General features: G+C 40.7%; 1 protein-coding gene across 5 annotated transcripts in view; it reads right to left on the bottom strand.

Moving 5' to 3' along the window:
• The window catches only part of ARHGAP22 (Rho GTPase activating protein 22), a 157,361-nt gene that overhangs the window by 100,868 nt on the left and 37,171 nt on the right, over positions 1–19,322 (bottom strand). The window contains exon 1 of one of the 5 annotated variants that reach the window (XM_062606654.1): positions 1,622–1,829. The exons of the other annotated variants lie outside the window; for them this stretch is intronic. Coding sequence (XP_062462638.1) covers positions 1,622–1,730 — 109 coding nt within the window. The 5' untranslated portion in view covers positions 1,731–1,829. Of the gene's footprint in view, positions 1–1,621; positions 1,830–19,322 lie in introns of those variants that run through there. 5 annotated transcript variants of the gene reach the window in all.

Below are 19,322 nucleotides of genomic sequence, written 5' to 3' on the forward strand. Positions count from 1 at the left end.
CAGAAGATTTATAACATTAAGAAGGAATGACTTAAAAATAGATTTTCAAAATAAGACGGAGATCATGACAGGGCCTTTAACGGACTACCCTTGAAAGTAGTCCTCAAAAAAGTCTTCCTTTCTCTACAGGTTAAAACCAGAAGCAAATGTAAAACCCAGTAGTATTTCCTATCCAAAATTCAGGGGTATTTTGCTCAAAGATTTTTACCTGAGCCTGTCTCTATAAGGAAGAGCAAGATACTTTCATCAGGTACCACTCAAATACCAGATACACCTTTACCTGATCTTTTGTACTCCTGACATGTCTCCTGAAAGGGAAAACTAATTTCAGTGTGTATCCTTCTTTCTAACATAATCGATATTGATATTACCTCAGATCAGTGTGCTTTTCATTTAGCTTTTACACTGCATTCTTCAAACTTCACAAAGCTTACATATATTGAAAAACTTTATCCCGATACAACTGTGATACAGACTGCAGTCTTTTATTCACCAAATTTCACCCAGTGTTTATTTTGCCTTTGTCTCAAAAAAAAAGTGTGCTAAATTGCTACATTTTTTTTTGAAGCAAGCTTTCAGTCTAGTGATTTTAAGAGTACACTTTGCTTTTTCCAAAGTTTTACACAAAAAAAAACTTCCCCCCCCATTTCTCCATAATTCAACTTCAAAGAACTTCTGATTACTGCAAAATAATTGTTTTCAGCTGTCAGAAAGTTAAAAGCTTTAAAGAGCTCATTTTTCAAACTCCAAGCACATTAATGTTTTTGAGTACCATGATCTTTTTTTTTTTTATAAAACATTTTTATAATGGTTTTAAGTACTTAAAAAGAGATTGTTTTCTACCAAGAAAAGTTACACTTCTCTTTGGGTTCATATATAACCTGTCCTTAACGCTCCTGGATCCAAACTACGAACTTGCACCAAAGCAAACAGGATGTCGAGGGCTGGTCCTAACAGGCAACCTCCTTCAGAAGCCACCTTGGGAGTAATTGATAATCCATATGGAGACAGGGGAATTATAGTATCTTCACGCTGGTCAGAGACACCGCCTCTCTGCCTCTTGTATCAACCCCTTCTAGACACCTGGGAGCTCAGCACTTCAGAAAGTATTCAAAAGTCCATCAGGACATAGAACAGATGAGGAAAGACTGTCAGCTAATCCTGTAGCTACTTTAACAGCCTTCCTGAAAAAGAAAAGAAACAACTACTCCCCCTTATGCTTAATACACAATCCATTGTTTCTTCTTTTTCTCCACTAACAAGTTAAGTTTCTGGAAGTGTATGTCTTAAGCACAAGATCAGGCGCAGAGATAGTTTTTAGGATTCTTTTTTCTTCAAAAATGAAAAAATGAACCACAAAAGAAGCGACGGCACCTTCCGAAGGACTAGACACTGAACACTGGGGGAAAACAGCCCCGTTTCCCGTTCCACTGTGTCCTGTTTAAGCAGAAGGCAGTTCAAACCGCCGCCGCCGCAGCGACCAGCCGGCGGATCCGCTTTCCCAAGGGCTGAGAGCCGGCCCCGGCAGGACCGAGCCGCGCTGCACGGACCGGAGACAAAGGGGAAAAGGAGGGGGCCACCGCCTCAGTTTCGCTGCCACCGCCGAGGGGCGGTTCGTTACCTGTGTGCTCCTCACCGCAGCCTCCGCAGCAGCACAGCCCCATGGCAGGTGACCGCTTCCCCGGAGCCCTGCCCGTCCGCTGAGCGCCCGGAGAGGCCGCTCGCAGCATCCCGGGCTCCCAACAGGCTGCGCAGGGGGCGAGGGCAGGCTGCTGCCCTGGGGCTCCCCGCCTTTGGCGCCCGTATTTCTAGCCGGCCCTGGGCAGACCTCGGCGCTTCACGGCTCTATTTGCCCATTAACCCTCACTGGCTTATTAAGTATACTTGCCCTTTCGAAGGGGTGAGAGCCGCCAGAGTCTGCCTTATGCGAGTGGCAGATCCTTGCTCTCAGTTGGCCGAAGGGCAGCAGACGCCAAATATAAGTCTTCAGTGTGAGCAAAAAAATACTAGAAAGGCTATTTCACCTCTTGCAAATTATGTCAGCACAGGGTCATATCATATGCTCCCCCTACCAAGGTTTAACACTTAACCATGTATCTCTGAGGATCTCTGCAGGGATTGCAAGTACCGAGAGTTACAGGGACTTTGCATTCTTGCAAAGGTCAGCTCTGTGCTAGCAATATTCAGAAGGTTTGTTTAAACACTTAATTGCATTAACCTGACTAAATCACTAGCCACAAAGACAAGATAAGAGTTTTGTTTTGGGATAAGAACATCCCTAGAACAGATGTTTGCTGGTTCTGTGATCATTCAGCGTTTGCTTTCCAGACCCCACAGCACTGAACTTAAACTAGCAGGGACCATGCTCATTGGAGACCCACTGCACAGAAGCAGGAATGCCCTAAGCATTGCGGCATAGTTGCATAGCTTTGATTTATACAGAAACTCACAGGCAAACATGGCTCCTTTGCAAAGCTTGAACCAAATGTTATGAGTTAGAGACTGAATGATGAAATCTATTCCAGGTTGGGCACAGCAGAAGAGAATGCTCCAATAGCAACGTGCAACACACAAATGACAGTGTAGGTGGAAGAAGAGACATACACAAAGAGAAGTTTGGCATATGAAGAAGCAGGGGTGGTAACAAGGAGATATATCTTTAAGTATAGTTCAAATATCAGAAAGAGCCTGAAACTGAGACCTGGTGAGAATCTGCAGCTCTTGCTCCCATACATATCCAAGCCCTCTGAAATCAAGTCAATTCTTCAGACTGGGACTTCCAGGATAGAAACTGAATAAAATAAAGGGCAGATGTCTACTGAGTCTGTAAGATAAAACTACAATACTGTTCTACAAAGAGGTCATCCTGCAGAGTTACTGCACACTTGAGCTACCTCAGATTATGAACATTCATTAGGTTAATACAAAAAAAAAAAAAAAACAAATGAAAACCAGATTCCCCACAAGATGATAGATGGGTAGGGCAAGAAACTTTCCTGCCTTATCACTAAACATGGTTGAGGAAGCTCATGATATTCTGAAGGAATTCCAGTATTCTGGCTTTGCTGGTATCAATTTGGCCCTCTTGGAGGGATGAGAACTTATCTCAGTTATTTTGGTGAGCCTCTAAACTTGTCAAACACCACCAATAGCTGCTTAGAAATCTCTTGTGCAAAGTACTACCTTCCCCTGTAAAACAGGGAATCTTCTGTTTGGCTAGAGGAAGATCTGATCTCAAAGAGGCACATGAACTGCCTATCCAGAGAGCACCCTGCTGGGTGGAGGAAAGGTTTCCAAATTCTGGAAAACTCACACAAAGTGTTTACTAATGGTGCTGTCAGATCAGTGGTAGATAAAACATATGAAGAGAACATCCAGCTCTCCAGCATTTTCACCCTGATAGCCAAGTCAGCTCTGCGGAGTGACTAGATGTTATTCCTCAGAGCAACCCATAAACTAAAACAACTTTAGTTTAACAACTAAAAGTTGTTAAAATTTGAACATTTAAGAAGTTTTAGGACTACTATGTACATCACCTCCCATTGACAGAGAGGCTGCTGTGGGGTTACACGCACACACACACACTTCTTGAACAACCAAGCTGGCAGCTTCAGTAAAGCAGATCATAAATACTCGCATTTCTGTTACTGAAACATTACAATTCTAAACTCCCTTTATTTTCACAAAATATTTGGAAAATTGACAGTGTTCATCTTCCCTTTTGATTACGTTACATTACTTGAGAGAATTAAATGGTCCCAAAGGGAAACTGCAGATATTAACTTACTGCAGTAACTATCATGATGTATTTAAAGAGAATAATCTTCAGCTGCACTCATGGCAAGAAAGAGGCAGAGACTCTAATGTCCTTATCACATGGACATAATGCGACATTACTGAGAGCATCACTACATTAAATGGAGTTAAAGAGCACTTAGCTCTTCCCTTGCTTTTGCTCTGGTTGGCAATAATAATTACAGTGAAGTTCAGCAATAATACAAGCCAATATTGACAGCTTTTAGATAGCCACCTGCATATGCATGAACCATCCACACTTTCAATTTCACAGGACAATAAAGATTTCATCCAAAATAAATCAGTTCAACAGTGGTTCATCAAACAAGAAAAAGGATGATTCATTTAAGAAACATCTTCACTATATTGGTGACTTTGATATATGTTTGTGTCGGTTTTGAGAGCAGAAGACTTGGGAATAGATCCAGGAAACAAATGTATGGAAGGAAAAAAAAAAAAAAAAAATGTGTGGAAGGGTGGTATGAGGCAGGGGCAGCAAAGGGAAAAAAACCCAAACCAAAGCTACACCAAACCAACCATTTTAAAATAGCTGAGCAATGTCTGGGAGGTGTAGAAGCCAGATCTGTCATCCCATGGAAAATTCAAGAGTCTTCAATGGCTAAACTTTGTTTAGTTTCTCTTTCAGTCAGGCCCAGAGAGATCATCTCAGAAGTCAGCTAATGAAGGTAAGAGTGCAGAACTTCCACTCAGAACCTCTGTCTAAATAAAAAAAGCAACCCTAGAAACTCTCATCCTGTACCCTAACATCTTGATTGTCCAGTATGTTGCAAAATTCTGCTCCTGAAGGGTCTGAAGGCTCAACACAACATTACAGAGATACTGGATCAAACAAAATTGAGAGATTTATATTTTCTAATGTTGCATAAAGTATATTTATATTTACACACACTTAACGTTTCAAGTAGGTACTAGGCTACTCCTATAATTTCTGCAATTGACAATTTAACATTTTAGATCTATGGTTAGCGTTGCATGTCTTCTTAAAGTGCACATATCAGCTTCAGAATAAGGTTTACTAAATCAGAAGCAGAGTTTAACGTCTAAATCTATATTTCAAGTACTAAGCAATTAGGCTTATCATAGGCTGCATCAAAAGAAGTGTGTGATCAGCAGGTCAAGGGAGATGATTTTGCCCCTCTACTCCACTCTTTTGAGACCCCATCTGCAGTCTTGCATCCAGCTCTGGGCCCACCAACACAAGAGGCAAGTGGACCTGGCTCAAGCAAGTCCAGAGGAGGCCACAAAGATGATCAAAGGGCTGGAGCACCTCTCCTGTGAAGACAGGCTGAGAGAGATGGAATTGTTCAGCCTGGAGAAAGACGACTCTAGAGACACCCTATAGCAGCCTTTCAGTACCTAAAAGGAACCAGCAAGAAACCTGGGGAAGGACATTTTTCAAGGGCATATAGTGACAGGACAAGAGCTAATGGCTTTCAAATGAAAGAGGTTAGATTTAGATTAGACATTAGGAAAAAAATCTTGATTGTCAGGGTGGTAAGGTACTGGAACAAGTTTCCCAGAGAAGCTGTGGATGCTCCAGCCCTGGCAGTGCTCGAGGCCAGGTTGAATTGGGCTTAGAGCAGCCTTGTCTAGTGTGAGGTGTCCCTGCCCGTGGTAGGGGAGGGTGGAACCAGATGATCTTTATGGTCCTTTCTGACCCAAACCATTCTATGATTCTATGACAGGCTTACCTTTCAAGTACTTAACAGGTCCCTGTGAAATGAACTGGTGCGGAATGAGTGCCCTAAATTTCTCTGAATAACCAATGCACTTTGCACATTTTTTTTCCTCCAGCTCTCAGCTTCACCATCTGAAATTCTTGACTTAAACTTAACACTCCCTCCCATTTTTCTTAAGAAATACGATAGTGTGTTGGCTGCCACTAAAAAGGAAAGCTGGCTGCTAAATACTTGTGTGAGTAATAAACTTTCCTATTTAAGGACCAAGCTGAAGATCTGGACACCAGAGGTAAAGTTTTCACTTCTAGTTAATACAACCACCTATATTCTGGGGGAAGGGATTACAAAAACTAGGTGAGGGAAAAACAAAAAAAGAAATATTGAGGGAGAAGGAAGTATACTATTGTATTTCAGTGAGTCATTCCAGATGTGACAGCTCACTGATGGCTGAGGTTATTTATTTTTCATTTTTTTTACTAGGAGACAAATGGAATTTGTGATTTGCAGATGTGTCAGTGTTGCATCTCTAGAGCTGGGCAAATGTTACTTTTCAAACTTTAAAACATAAAGAAAGGATTACCAAGTTTGGGGTTTCTCCCCCAAAAAATCACAAACTTGTCTGAAGAACACAAATGCCGGCAACACCTTGAATCACCAATATGAAAACAGGTGAACTGTGTTTCACAGAGAACAGATCTGAGTCACCCAGTACAAAACAAATGCACTTGTGAAGAACTGACAATTTGCATTAATACCCATGTTCAAAATCCAGGAGAATTCACACTTTGCCAATAAATGTTTGTTTTGTCTGATCTGCAGAGTTATTTATACTATGAGCCTCCTCATATCATTCAAGAAAATCTAGAAGTCAAGGAGCTGGTAAACTACAGGATTTCTTTTCAAAAATTAGAGTCTAAAATGGCAAACTTGCTTTTCATGAGAAGTCAGATTCAACCTGGATTATTCCCTTACTGGATTATTAAAATACATGGTGAAGCTCATGTAAAGGTGGCTTGCCAGGCCACAGTGGGAACACCCTATGGCTATTTACAGAGTTCCTAATAAACACTGGATTTCAGGAAGAGAAAATTTTGGCAATGTAATAACAGAGGCAGAAGAGTACATTACAGTCAGTCTCAGTTCATATAGCTCTAAATAGTGTAACTCCCTTAAAGACCAACTTAATCGCTCATAAATTGCCTAAAACTAGAAAGCAAGTTTTCTGTGCTACTATTTAGCAATGAAGTGACATGCTGCCTCCCCCAAGGCTTCTTTCTTGTGAGATCAGGGTAATCTCAGCCATCCTCCCCTCCCAAGCCCGTCACCACCATTCCCCGACTCCAAAAGCTCAGCCCTCCAACTACACACTTCTAATGCTTTTACTATAAACTGTGAAGGAAATGTTTTTGCAAACTCCAGCTCTCCAGGCTGGCAAGACTCTGAAAAATAACCTGCTGAGAGAAGAATCAGACAGTTTAAAGGAACAATTTGTAGTTCATCTATTCCTCTTGGAAGAAACTGGCACAGAAGAAAATGAGTTGGATGTAGCTATATCACTAAACTGTACGAGATGTAGATACTTCACGGAAGTACACATTTTGTATTCACACATTGCCTTCTCCCAAGTGATAATGACAGTGCATGCCCATTATCCATGCTAGGCTAGGCTTATAATAGGACAAAATTGTATTAAGAAAGGGATTCTGGGTTTAAAAAGAAAAAAAACAAACACAAAAGGAAACCCACAAAAACACAACCCCCAAAACCTCACAACATTTTAAAACACAGGATCAAAAGTCGCTTAATTGTTCAGTCAGGAACATTATTTCAGAATGTATGACCTTGTCCTATTAAACAGTTTCTAGTCTGGAGAGTCACAAGATACTAAATTTACAAATTGTTATTCTGATTTGACTAGGTCTATTTCTTCCCCTTTCCCCTCCAAACACTGTAATTTCCAAGCAAATTTCATTGTCTGCAATCATGACTTCCGACACTCAGCTGACAATAATTTGCACTGGCACTTTGACATTTTTTCCATAGCACTGACCATACTTTAAAAGATATTCCTAAGTATACCTTCTTTATTCCTTCCATTCAAATAATGATGCTACAACCCAAACCACTTGTTGAAATAAGAAAGAAATCCCACAAATTCTAGTGGACCATCTGTTGTACAAAAAAAGCTCACAGCTTCCTAAGCATACTCAATCAAAAGGATTTTAGATACAAACATCAACAAATAATGCAAGCTTAATTATAAATTCAGATATATCTTTAGACATATTGTGCTAGAGAGTAAATCCCCAGGTCTTTGCTTCAGGGACATTAGTATTCTCTTGGAGTTTTGGCATTGAAGTACTGAGGAAGCATGAAAAAAATCCCTGAATAGTCAGCTTTGCCCATGGGCCAAGTGCCTTTATAATGAATCTTGCACACATGGTCCTGGCAAGGCTGATGTCCTTAATGTTACATTTTTGTTGGTAGAATCATGGAATAGTTAGGGTTAGAAAGGACTTCAAAGACCATCTAGTTCCAAACCCCCTGCTATAGGCAGAGGCACCTCACACTAAACATTGCCTTGCACGAAAGGCAGTGTGTTCCCTGATTAAGGAATACTACTAGGACAGCTCTTGCTGCTGTGGTCTCCTTTCTTCCAGCACACTGACATCAGCAACTCTTACCTGACATCACACATGCTAACTTTAAAGAATCATTACTTTTCTAGAAAACAAAGATGGATCCACTTCATCTCAGAGACACACAACTCTTTGCTGATTGCAGAATCCAAAGATAATGGCAAGAAGACCTGAGATGGACAGAAAATAACTGGACTCCTACAACCTGGGATGCCTTGACAGCGGTGAAGAAACAACTCCTTATGTGTAGCTTGATCATATTTTCATTTAAGTTCCTGAGACCAAACCAAAACCCTGTGATGTCGTTAACATTGTGAAAGAAGGCAGAATTGCAGTTCCAAGAGGAAATAACTGTGACCTCATAGCATCAAGAGGGAAGGACACTGAATTCCCTCTCCCTATTCCTCCTCAATCCTAACATATTCCCTGCAGTCACCTTACAGACCCCCAGCCATATTTACATCACCTCACACAGATTCCCAGCAGCTTCAGAACAGGGGCTCAGGAGGGAATATTTCTCTTCTAGCTATTCTATGATTCTTACCAACATGATATAGACACAATATTCCCATTACACTAACTTCCTCTATTTTCTGCTGTGAAGTGTTCGGGTCACAGATATAACTAAAGGTAGGACATGTCTTTTAATGTTCTGCAGTGTCAGTAACACATGACACGGATGATCTATGTTCAAGACCTATGGGAACAGAAATAAAGTTGCTGAATCATGGTCTGTCCACTCAAAATGACCACAAGAAAGTCTGGAAAAGATCTTCTGCTGAACCCTCCTGGAAGGCATCATTTTGACTCTGATTCACATGCAAAACACATGGTCTCAAAGAAGAGCCTTTATAGCCTCTGTGGAGTGGGAGGATTCTTACGCTTGCATAGCCAGAAGGTTGCTAATCTCTCTGTAACAGAAATATGAGTGTCTACAAAGTAATCTTTGTCTGTGTTACACTAGTGTGCCAGTACAGGCTTTCTTTTCACATAATTATACCAGTGCAGCATTCTTAGTGTAGACAAGGCTCTTCAACTCCCAGGTTAGCAGCTGCCAGTGTGCTGGTAATCCCATTAAAATCCACAACTCCAAATGCAGGGAAGCAACACAGTTTGGGCACTTATCCTCCAATGCAATGGTTATAACTGTCTTTCCTCATGGCCTCACAGACACTCCCTTTTAACACTGTATACTTCTGATTTCATACTTCTTTCTTTTGTTATCTCAACTTTCTCCTTGCCCCTTCCCCCAAGTTTTCATGGGTGTCAGACAGCTGGTGATTAAAAGCAAAGCCCAGAACTAACAACAATGCTTCATGAGTTCAGCATGATATATAGCATCTTCACTGAGGCATGGATATCAACATCTTGAGAGAATTTCAGTTAGATGAGAAATGGTTTATGGATGTTAAATGCACTCCCTAATCCTGCAGTTACATTGATCTCCTCTAGCTGAGTTTCAAAGCCAGACTTTGAAAGAATGTGCATCCACTGTGCTGTGCACCTGCCAGAACAGAGCTAGAAAACACAGACTCAGAGAAACTTAACATTTGTCTATTAAAAGGAAGAGTTCTATAATCACAAGTGACCTGAACTTTGTCTTCCTAATTGAAGAAATCACACCCATTTCAATTAGAGTGCTTGAAGAAAATGAGGAAGATTAAGCTTAATCAAAATGTGTTACATTAGAAAGAACACAGTCCTGATCCCAGCTGCCTCACTGCTTTTATAACAACAGTACCTGTGTACAGCAATGGGTATTGCTGAGATGCTGTGAAGCTTATATTAAGCTTTATCCTCAGAAGTTGCTGGAATGCCACTAAGTTCAACACAGAATAGCCAAGTTGCAGTAAGAGTTCTTAGTGCTTGCTATGTTAAGCACCTTTTAAAGTCTTGAAAATAAGACAGAAAACTGCAAAATACAGGTTTTTCAGGTGCTTGTAGTCATAAGAAGTGTTTTCAATACCTGGTACAGGATCACGTTATATGACTCAGGTATGTTACGCCTGTTTAGAAATAGACTGCAAGATAAGGAAACCAGTATAATTTCTATTGTCACTATCATAAACACAGAACTTAAGTTCTTTACTGGCATAGCTCAGGTCTATTAATGCAGTGCAATGTAAAATTTAAAATGGTATTACATCCTCTATATAATAGAGGATACATCCTGTCATACTCGTGCATGCTCTACAGGGAAGCTATATCCAGGTAAGTAGCATAGAAAGTTAAAACTATTCACAGAAATAAAATATAATAAAAAACAGAAAATTGAAACACATGCTGGTTAATAACTAGGTATCAAAACTGTCACATTGTCATGATACCTCCTCTTTAAACCACAAGTTTAATCAGATCAACAGGCTGTGTTCAAGTTACTTGAATTCAGTAGAACTAACTTCTCTACAGAGCATAAAGTCATCAGGAAGGAGGGATTTCTCCCAGTGTCCTGAAATTCGTGAAAATCCAACATCCAAACAAGATTCTATCTGTTCGAAAAGCTTGTATCACAAAAAATCCTACACATGCTGAACATGCCAAGGATTCCATCCCCTGTTTAATAAGTTTCTTTTAACAACTGGAACTGATGGAAAAAGACTGATAATTCTTATGATGTATTAAAACACACAAAATTAGTTCCTTAGTTTGCCACTCTACAGGGACACTCTGAAGTAATAAGATTTTTCACATGATTAGTGGCAGTACTTACCTAACAGGCAAATTGAACTGTTTTGCTAGTTTCAAGTTTTGCCATTTTTCGTGTTGCACTAGTTCTTCAGAGCCTGCATTTTTAACAGTTCAGGTGCCAGAATAATTTGTTTCTCTGCAGTAACTTGCATCTTTTAAAAATCTATTCATAAACATCAAGTCCAATAGGGAACCCTGTGATGACCTAGTCTAAGGTCCTTCATAACAAACAAGTTCACAGGCATACATTTTGTCAGCAACCAAGTTGATAGGATCCTACCTAGGGGTAGGGCTATGTACAGGCATGTGCATAGGATAAGAATCTGAAAATCATTAAAAATAAGCATGTAAGTCACTTCAACACCCAGGCTTCCTCCCCCATTCATCATACATAATCAGTACTTTGGAAATAATTCAAGTAGCATAGTAAGGCTGAAGAAAGATTTTATAATGTAGCATTAAGCTCCTGTTACTTTACACCATGACGACTTATTTAACAAAGTATAAATCTTAAGTGTTATGCCCTAGGCAATACATCTTTGCCGTATTTCCTCCCCCATCCTGTGAAGTTCAGAAAGCCTAGTGCAAGCTGGTTCTCACTGATAGCACACTAGTTATCCCTCAAGCATTCCAAACAGAGTGAGTTTTGCCTGCGAATGCTCACAGCTGTTTGACAGTGGGCCAGCTGCCACTTCAAACTGGCATTAGTGCATCATTCAAAGACATGGTTTCATAAACACCCCAGATAACAGTTTCCCAGTTATAATTCCTTTTGGATGCTGGAACAGCACATTATCAGCTTTGTCTCCCTTCCCCCATACACTTTTATGTGGGCTCTGTGAAAAGGAAATACTTCAGTTTTCTTACCTTTGCTCCCCAGAATGACTGCCAGCTGGTATTTTCAAGTCAAGATGTTATACTGAGTAGTTAAGCTACCAGCACTAACAGGTACCTTAACAGCATCAGCAGTGATGCCTTAAGGATGTCAGTACATAGCGTAAGGATGATAATTCTTATCTAAAAGAGAGAGAGGGAAACATTTTAAGAAGTGTCAAAATTCCCTTCTGGCACAGTCTAAGGAACAAATATTTCAGTTCCTTTCACTTATGTGGCATCCTGCATTGGCTTAAGACCAGTCGCACTTCTTGCCCTCTTTTCAGTGAATGAGCCATGACTGATGCATTTGCAGATTGTGTGTGTATGTGTTTATCTATATTCTGCGTAGCCTGCCCCTGCTAATCACACCACAAAAATCAAATCCCCACATCTCAAAGCAGACAGGGAGGCAGTCATCAAATGCTACAGAATCTACAGCAGTTCTGTAGTGACAACAGCAGAGGCATAGCAGGTACACAGAAAAATTCAATTATTGCTCCCTGTCCACAAATTCACATTTAGAAACAAAGAAATGTTTTTTGTTTTTGCTATCATAAAGCATGAACTCTGCAAGCAGATACATTCATACACTGACAGGTTCAGGATCCACAGAGTACTGAAAAAAAGAATAACCACCTCAACAAAGAATCATCATCCATCCAAAATTCAGCAATTTATTTTTCCTACTATCAGAGCTAAAGAAAATGCACCCTGGAGACATGCTAACCCTCAAGTACAGAAAATAAAGCAGTCCCTGGGAACATTGAAGGAAAAGAACGAGCAACCCTGATTGCATATCCTCAGCTCACACAACCAATACAACTCTCCAAATGCATTATATTTGTAATTTAACACTACCGTGCCAGATTAACTAAGGACAAGAATTAACACTGAACCACACAAGGCACAGCACATGAACAGGGCCCAAACTCACAAGACTTAAGAACCAACTCACCTCAGTAAGGCTGTTGAGCTGGTAAAAATTTTGTGGAGCGGGCGCCTGAGCAGTAAACTTCCTTTTAGCTCCATGTTTTCTTTCTTCATGCTGATGTTGACCTCTAATGCTTATTTTTGCTACCTCTAGAATTTGCCATGTGCTGTGAACTACACTGCCACGTATCATGTGTCTTATTATATTTTATTTCATCATGATAACCTGAGTAATTTTTTAGCATCAGAGATCCTAATCATTGCATAAATCTTGAAGAGAATTCACCCATCCTCATTGCAAATGGGAATACAGCTGCCTCTGAGGTTCAACAAAGCTTAACATGAAGTAGTGGCACCAGAGCCACAGGACAGCAGTAAAGACCTGATTTTTGACAAATTAACAGGAAGTACAGGGAAGATACAATATAAGTGATCATGATGACAGTTCAGTAAGTATATCTTATGGAACAAAACTGTTCTTACACAGAAATGCTTAACACCCCCCTCCCCCCCCCCATTAACTGCACATGCCCTAGGGCTTAATATATTATCCTTAAGCTGGAAAGCTTACTGCGAAACATCTCAGCAGGAAGAATTCAAAGTCTTGCCTAATTTGCACTAAAAAGCCAACCTGATGTCATCAAGTGGTGCCTTGCACATTCCAGCAACAACATGTCATCACCTTAGAGCTATGTTTCTATACACAAAAGGCAGCCTCCATAAATGTTATGCAGACATATTTGATCTTGAGGAATACAACGGGCTAATGAAAACTACTCACGAACAGTCAGAGATTATGTCTTAGTGACGTGCACTAGCAGAAAAAGCTATTCATGAAACTCCTTAAGCCTCATGCTGTTAGAATTGGAAGTTGTAAAATGCCAAAATTCTTGCTGAAATCCAGCATGCGTTGAAGACAGCTAGGTGCTACTGATCAGGGATCAGATGCAGAGCTTCTCCTAGAGATGCAAATTCCAGGACAGCAGAACCTGTAAGCTCTCACAGCCCATTTCCAGGCCTATTTTAAACTGTTCAGGGCCCCAGAATGCTAAGGGTTGTAGATAGTATAACATGGAGGAGATCAAATACTTCTAAAGTAACAAAGCCAGGATCTTGTTCATTTCATGAACTGGGATCTGTTACTCGCCAACTGCAAACATAAGCCTTGGGCATTACATATGCTAGAGAAAGAAACAAACAAACAAAAAAAGCAAGTTACAGTCTGCTGGTGCTTCCTGATGCCCTTTAAGATATTTTAAGTTGATAACATAAGGTGTGCCAAAACATTCTTAACTATCAGAGAGCCTCATAGCCCTCAGGGGGAAAGAGAAGCCTAATAACCTTTCGGTATAAAAGTCCAGATGCAATCTGAAGACATTCACCAGCCATAAGCCATCACCTTAAGCAGGAAACAGTGTGCTAGTCAAGTTGTCAAGGGATACACCACTGGACTGAATGCAACATTTTTGAAATCCATCCACGAATCCAGAGGGCAAAATTCAGTCTTCCCCCCCCCCCACTCTTTTCAGAATTATTCAGTAACATGCTACAGTCAAAGTATTCAGGGAAAATACAGATCAGAGCAGTAAGTAGAGCTGCCATTCTTGCAGAACATTTGCACTGTTTGCGTGTAATAACTGCCTAAGGGAAACCAGGGCCTCCATGAACTTCTGCAAAAAATAGTAATTCAATTCAAATCCCCTTATATAGCAAGCCTGGAAATACTGGCAGCTAATTGATACTTCTGTTGATGATGACTGAAGTTGTCATGGTCCACATGGGCCACTAAAACTATTTTTGCAGTTGGATAAAACATTTTCAGTAGACTTACGAAAGGGGTTACCCTGTAGGAAAAAATTAGTATCTTTTGTTTCTTTTTCCAGCAGATCCCTAAGCAGCAATGCAGCAAAAGGCTTGAGCAAACTCCTTCACCCCCATAACCAGATGGAAGAGGCAAATTTCAGTTCATTAAAAGTGTGCATTTAGACAAAGGCTCGTGGCAGGGCAAATGTACAGAAATGCATGCAATACTATATTCTGTCCACAGAGCACAGTATTAGCTTCACAGGCTGGGCAGTAACACTGTTAGGGAACTCTTGCTTGCCGATTTGCTCCTGAGAGACCAATGAGCAATAGTGGCTAATTTCCTTTTACAGGACGCACTCACGCCCAAGTGATTCAAGACATAGCCCACAACTTGCAGCGAGCGTCCAGGCACAAGATGGAAAGAACCAGCGCCATCTAGTGCTCAGGAGCAGACGGAGCAAGCAGAAAATACAGAACAGATAACAATCTTTTGGCACGGAAGTACAGAAAACACACTTCCAAGGAGGCTCAGGCTGCACACAGCTTGCAAGTAAAAAGAGACTGCAGCTGGCAGAAGCTAACTAGATTTACCTGTCACTACCTTCATGCTAGGACTTTATTAAAGGTCTTCAACCCAAGCCATAAAGAAATAACAATTTCCAGACTGTGACTGATCAAATTGCATGCTTTCTTTGCATTCTGAGCACTCCTTCAGAAAGACAGTTCAGAGAAGACATCTTAGGTTTCTCCTTCCTTGATAGTGGAAAGTCTATCTCATATTCCAAAAGACAGCTATCAACTTCTAGTGACATACAAGTATTTGCATGCTCAGCTGCACTCCAGACATCTAGAACTGTTAAACACAGATCAGACAGTATCCTACACTACAAAACCAAGACCATCAGTCTTCTCCTGCTGGTCAGTGCCGTGCATGGACACTGACATCCACAGATTTCTCTTGCTAAGTGTTTCCACAGCACACTTCTGAAACTACATTGTCTCATTCTTTCTAGTAGGACCCAGAGCTACTTCATTTTGGTGCCATTTCCCTGGTTAATATGCTGAGTGACAAATCCCAGAAGACTAAATAAAACTTAAATATCAAAATCATCACATATTCAGATATGCACAGTCAGTTATTAGCCGTAGACTTCAGGAGAAAATTTAATTACCACTGGCAAACTCAGTTTCCTGCTGTTAGTTAGAAGTACAATTTGCATTGAATAATGGAGAACATGGAATGATTTTTAATGTCTGAATTTCTAATTTTCCCAGCAGGTATTTTAATTACACACTATCTCAACAGGAACAGAGATAAAAAGGCCACAAAAATAACTTAATTGGTGTTGATCACCTGGGCGCAGAAGTGTACCACAGAGCAGACTGCTTTGCAGGCATCATTCAACCTACTGGGACAAGGCAAACAAGCTGTCACTCTGACTGCTCAGTATGACACTGCCTACAACACTGACAGACTCCCTACAGAACAAATAGTCAACAATTACTGTCTCTGTAAGAGCTGGGACTCCCACCTTCTGATTCTGCTTTTCTTGATTTCCTACTTATGCAGAACAAACAATGCACTGAAATTGCTTCTGCACAAACCCAATACGAAAGTGCTTGGATGAGGCATTTTATTATGCCCCAGCCTAACTTCTGGCAGAACGCAACCACTAGTCCAACTTTAAAGTAGTAACTCTTGAATGCAGGTCCTTTCCATGAGGGCAAACTGCCTCTATTGAGCTCAGTCTCTAACTGAGAAGCATGCCACAGAACTCTGACCTCTAAGGCTTTGAAAATAAAACTTCTACATGTGAATCAAGCATAGGCAGTCATCTTTGCTCTGTCTGCAAAAACCTGAGACCACAGTTCTGAAGGGGACCAAGCTGCCTCACTAAAAAGGGGGCTGGTAGCATTGCTCAACTAGGGCACAAAAAGCCACCCAAAGGTGCAGTTTTCAACAAACTTAGTTGGATCAACCTGAAGTCTGTTTTTTGTTTTTTCTTTTTTTTTTTTTTTCCAGTCATAAGAGCTGAAGTGAGAGATGGGATTAGATATTGTTGATGAAGCAAGGAAGAAAGGGGGAAAGCAAGACCTACCCCTTCCGCAGCAGTTTCCAGTAAAATCAAATTAAGATTATCACAAAACCACAGTCATTTTCACAGGAAGGCCCAGCTAAGAGATGTCACTGCTCACCTTGTCAGAAAACACTGTTGCATGACAGGAATTAGCTGTCATCAGTGATCAGGAAATACCAAGATGTGTACCGTAAGTTTTGGTCAGGAATTTTTCAGGGTTCTCATAACTATAAACAAGCCTTTTTGTTGAAATGGAAAAGGGCACATCTTGTTTGGACAAGAGCATTATTCTAGAATAATTTCATAGTAAAAAAAAAAAATAATGAAGAAAACACATTTTTCCTAGAAAAAAAAGCCCCAACAAAATAGCAGTTACTGAAATACTTGCCCACTATGCAGGCGAGAAATTCAGGTTTCTGGCCTAAACCCAGTGGAATAGAAACTATTCCTGTGTCACAGGAGTAGACATTAGCCAGAAAGTTACCAGGTAATCCATGGAAGATTTCTTGTTCATTTTTCTGTCTTTCCTCTTTTATTCTCCATTGAAAGACCACTTGAATCCAGTTTGGAGCATAACAGCAGGATCTTGTTAAAAGTCACCAGGTTCTCTACAAAGAAAAGCTATTCTCCAATCAGTTGGTAAGAGCCCCTGCCATACCTAAAGATAATATTTTTTACCTGCTAACTTCTGAACCTTTTCACCACTCACTTTCATGACTCTGAAAACCTTGTTATATCAGAGAATTATCTCTGATTCTGCAGAGAAACTTGAGCATCTCATCTCATAGTGCTGCAAAGACCAGAGACTAAAACCAAGCAGACTATTTGCCACAGGACACTAAAAGCAGCAGCTTCCTAAATGCCCCAAGGTCTCACCTTTTAAACCATCAATACTTCTTAAGACATTCTCAGAGATCAATCCCTATGCTTCTTACACACTGCATTACCCACTCTGAAAGGCACTATACTCCCAGGCTAACACCTAGTTGCTTTGTTGCCCCTAGTAATCAGTCAGCTGCTGTTCCTGTTACCAGATTTGGACTCCTCTCCCAAGCAATGTACAGTAGCTATTTCCATTCTGAAATACCAGCTGCTGTGCAATGATTACCCCAAATGGTTAATGCATTACATCTAACCTCACACCTAACCTCATGATTTCACTGAAAACATGCCCACTCTACCTGCTAACGTGTGCTGGATTACCAGAGAAGCGAGCCTACAGCTTGCTCTGCCATTCTACTTTGAACTTCACTAGCTGTAAGGGAGGAAAGCAGGAAGGGGTTAAAAAGGGTTCAGAAATTTAGTTTCCCCAGAAAAGAAGATAGAGAATATATCTGCCAAAAGAGGTGTTTTAGAGGAAGCCCTGCCACCAGATCTAACACCGGTTTGACTGTTGAACTGTTCCACAGTCCCTCATGTCCCTAGTTAACCCTTCTCCCAGCTCACTGCAGAGCTTAGAAATAAACTTTATGAAACATGAATAACACACAATGCACATCATTAGTTCTTGTTACTCAGCAGAAAAATCAGTACATGCTCTGTTACAGCATAGGACATGTTGTTACTCTAGTCCCTGTACTCTGAGGAAACAGCTCCCACAGCCAAGCTTTACACAGCCTGTAGCAGACAAAAGGTGGGAATATCCCATCAACAATTCCAACAATGAGGTTGCTGAAAGCCTTAGCTATTGATCATTAAATAGGGGTTTAGAGGTAACTGGTACCACAAACTTTAGAAAACTTTGGATATTTCCTCATTTGGAGATCTCAGCCTCTCCTCTTCTCCAAATAAGCTAGTATCAGGACACTATGGAAACATTTAAGGACTGCTGCATTCTGGTCTTAATTTTGTTACTTAAAGCTCTGCTGCTTACAAGCACAGTAAAATCCCATATCCATATTTACAGCCATGGAATGTACCTATATTTACAAGATCCCCAGCTTAGCTGACTAAATAAAAAAAATAATAATCTCACCTTCCCTATAGAAACTATATAATCCTAGTTTATAGTAGCAAAAATGAGGGACAGTTAGGCAAATATATGATCATGGCCATACATCCAACACAGGGGAAGATGGGAGGTGATGGAAAATATTGATTTGGACTCTGCAAATTATTTATGATCCCTTTCCTATCTGGCATCCATCGAAGAGCTGTTCATTATGTTGGGCGTTCTGCAGGCTGGCAACCATGCAGAGCAGTCATTTCAGAACACACACACACACACACACAAAAGGCATTTATGCCAAAACCAGCACAGAATAGATGCGTTGTGAACAGAACAGGGAACTCTTCAGGCCACATTCTCCAGTGACATCTGTGCCAAGTCACATTTTGTATTGGCTATTTATAGCATTTTTCAATACTTGCTACAAACACGAATGGATTTAGCTCCACAAGGTAGGAAAAGCATCTCAATTTTGCAGGTAGGACAGTGGTGACTAAGACAGAATCATTTTTCCAGGGACATAGAGAACAACGTCAAAACCACAAGTTGAACACAGATGTCCTGAGATTCACAACTATGCTGTGAATAGTATTGCTTTCTTCCACCCTTCCGGATAGCCTTTTTCAAGTAGCCACATGGCATTGCTTTACCAGATCCAATGAAGCAATAGCCACCTGGCAGTTCAAGACAACTCTTTTGCATCCTACAGTAATAAAACCTGACAGGTTGAGCAAGAAGTGCCCATCTGGAACCAGAGGGCAAACTCAAGTCTGCAGGAAAATTGACCAAGCCGGTCCATGGCTCAGTTAATTATTTCAGATCACTGTCAGAACATATGGGATCATTCACAATCACAACCATA

Source organism: Pezoporus occidentalis, unplaced genomic scaffold (genome assembly GCF_034315485.1).
Source record: "Pezoporus occidentalis ecotype Australia unplaced genomic scaffold, CSIRO_AGI_Poc_V1 ctg98, whole genome shotgun sequence".
In the NCBI taxonomy this organism is placed as follows: domain Eukaryota; kingdom Metazoa; phylum Chordata; class Aves; order Psittaciformes; family Psittacidae; genus Pezoporus; species Pezoporus occidentalis.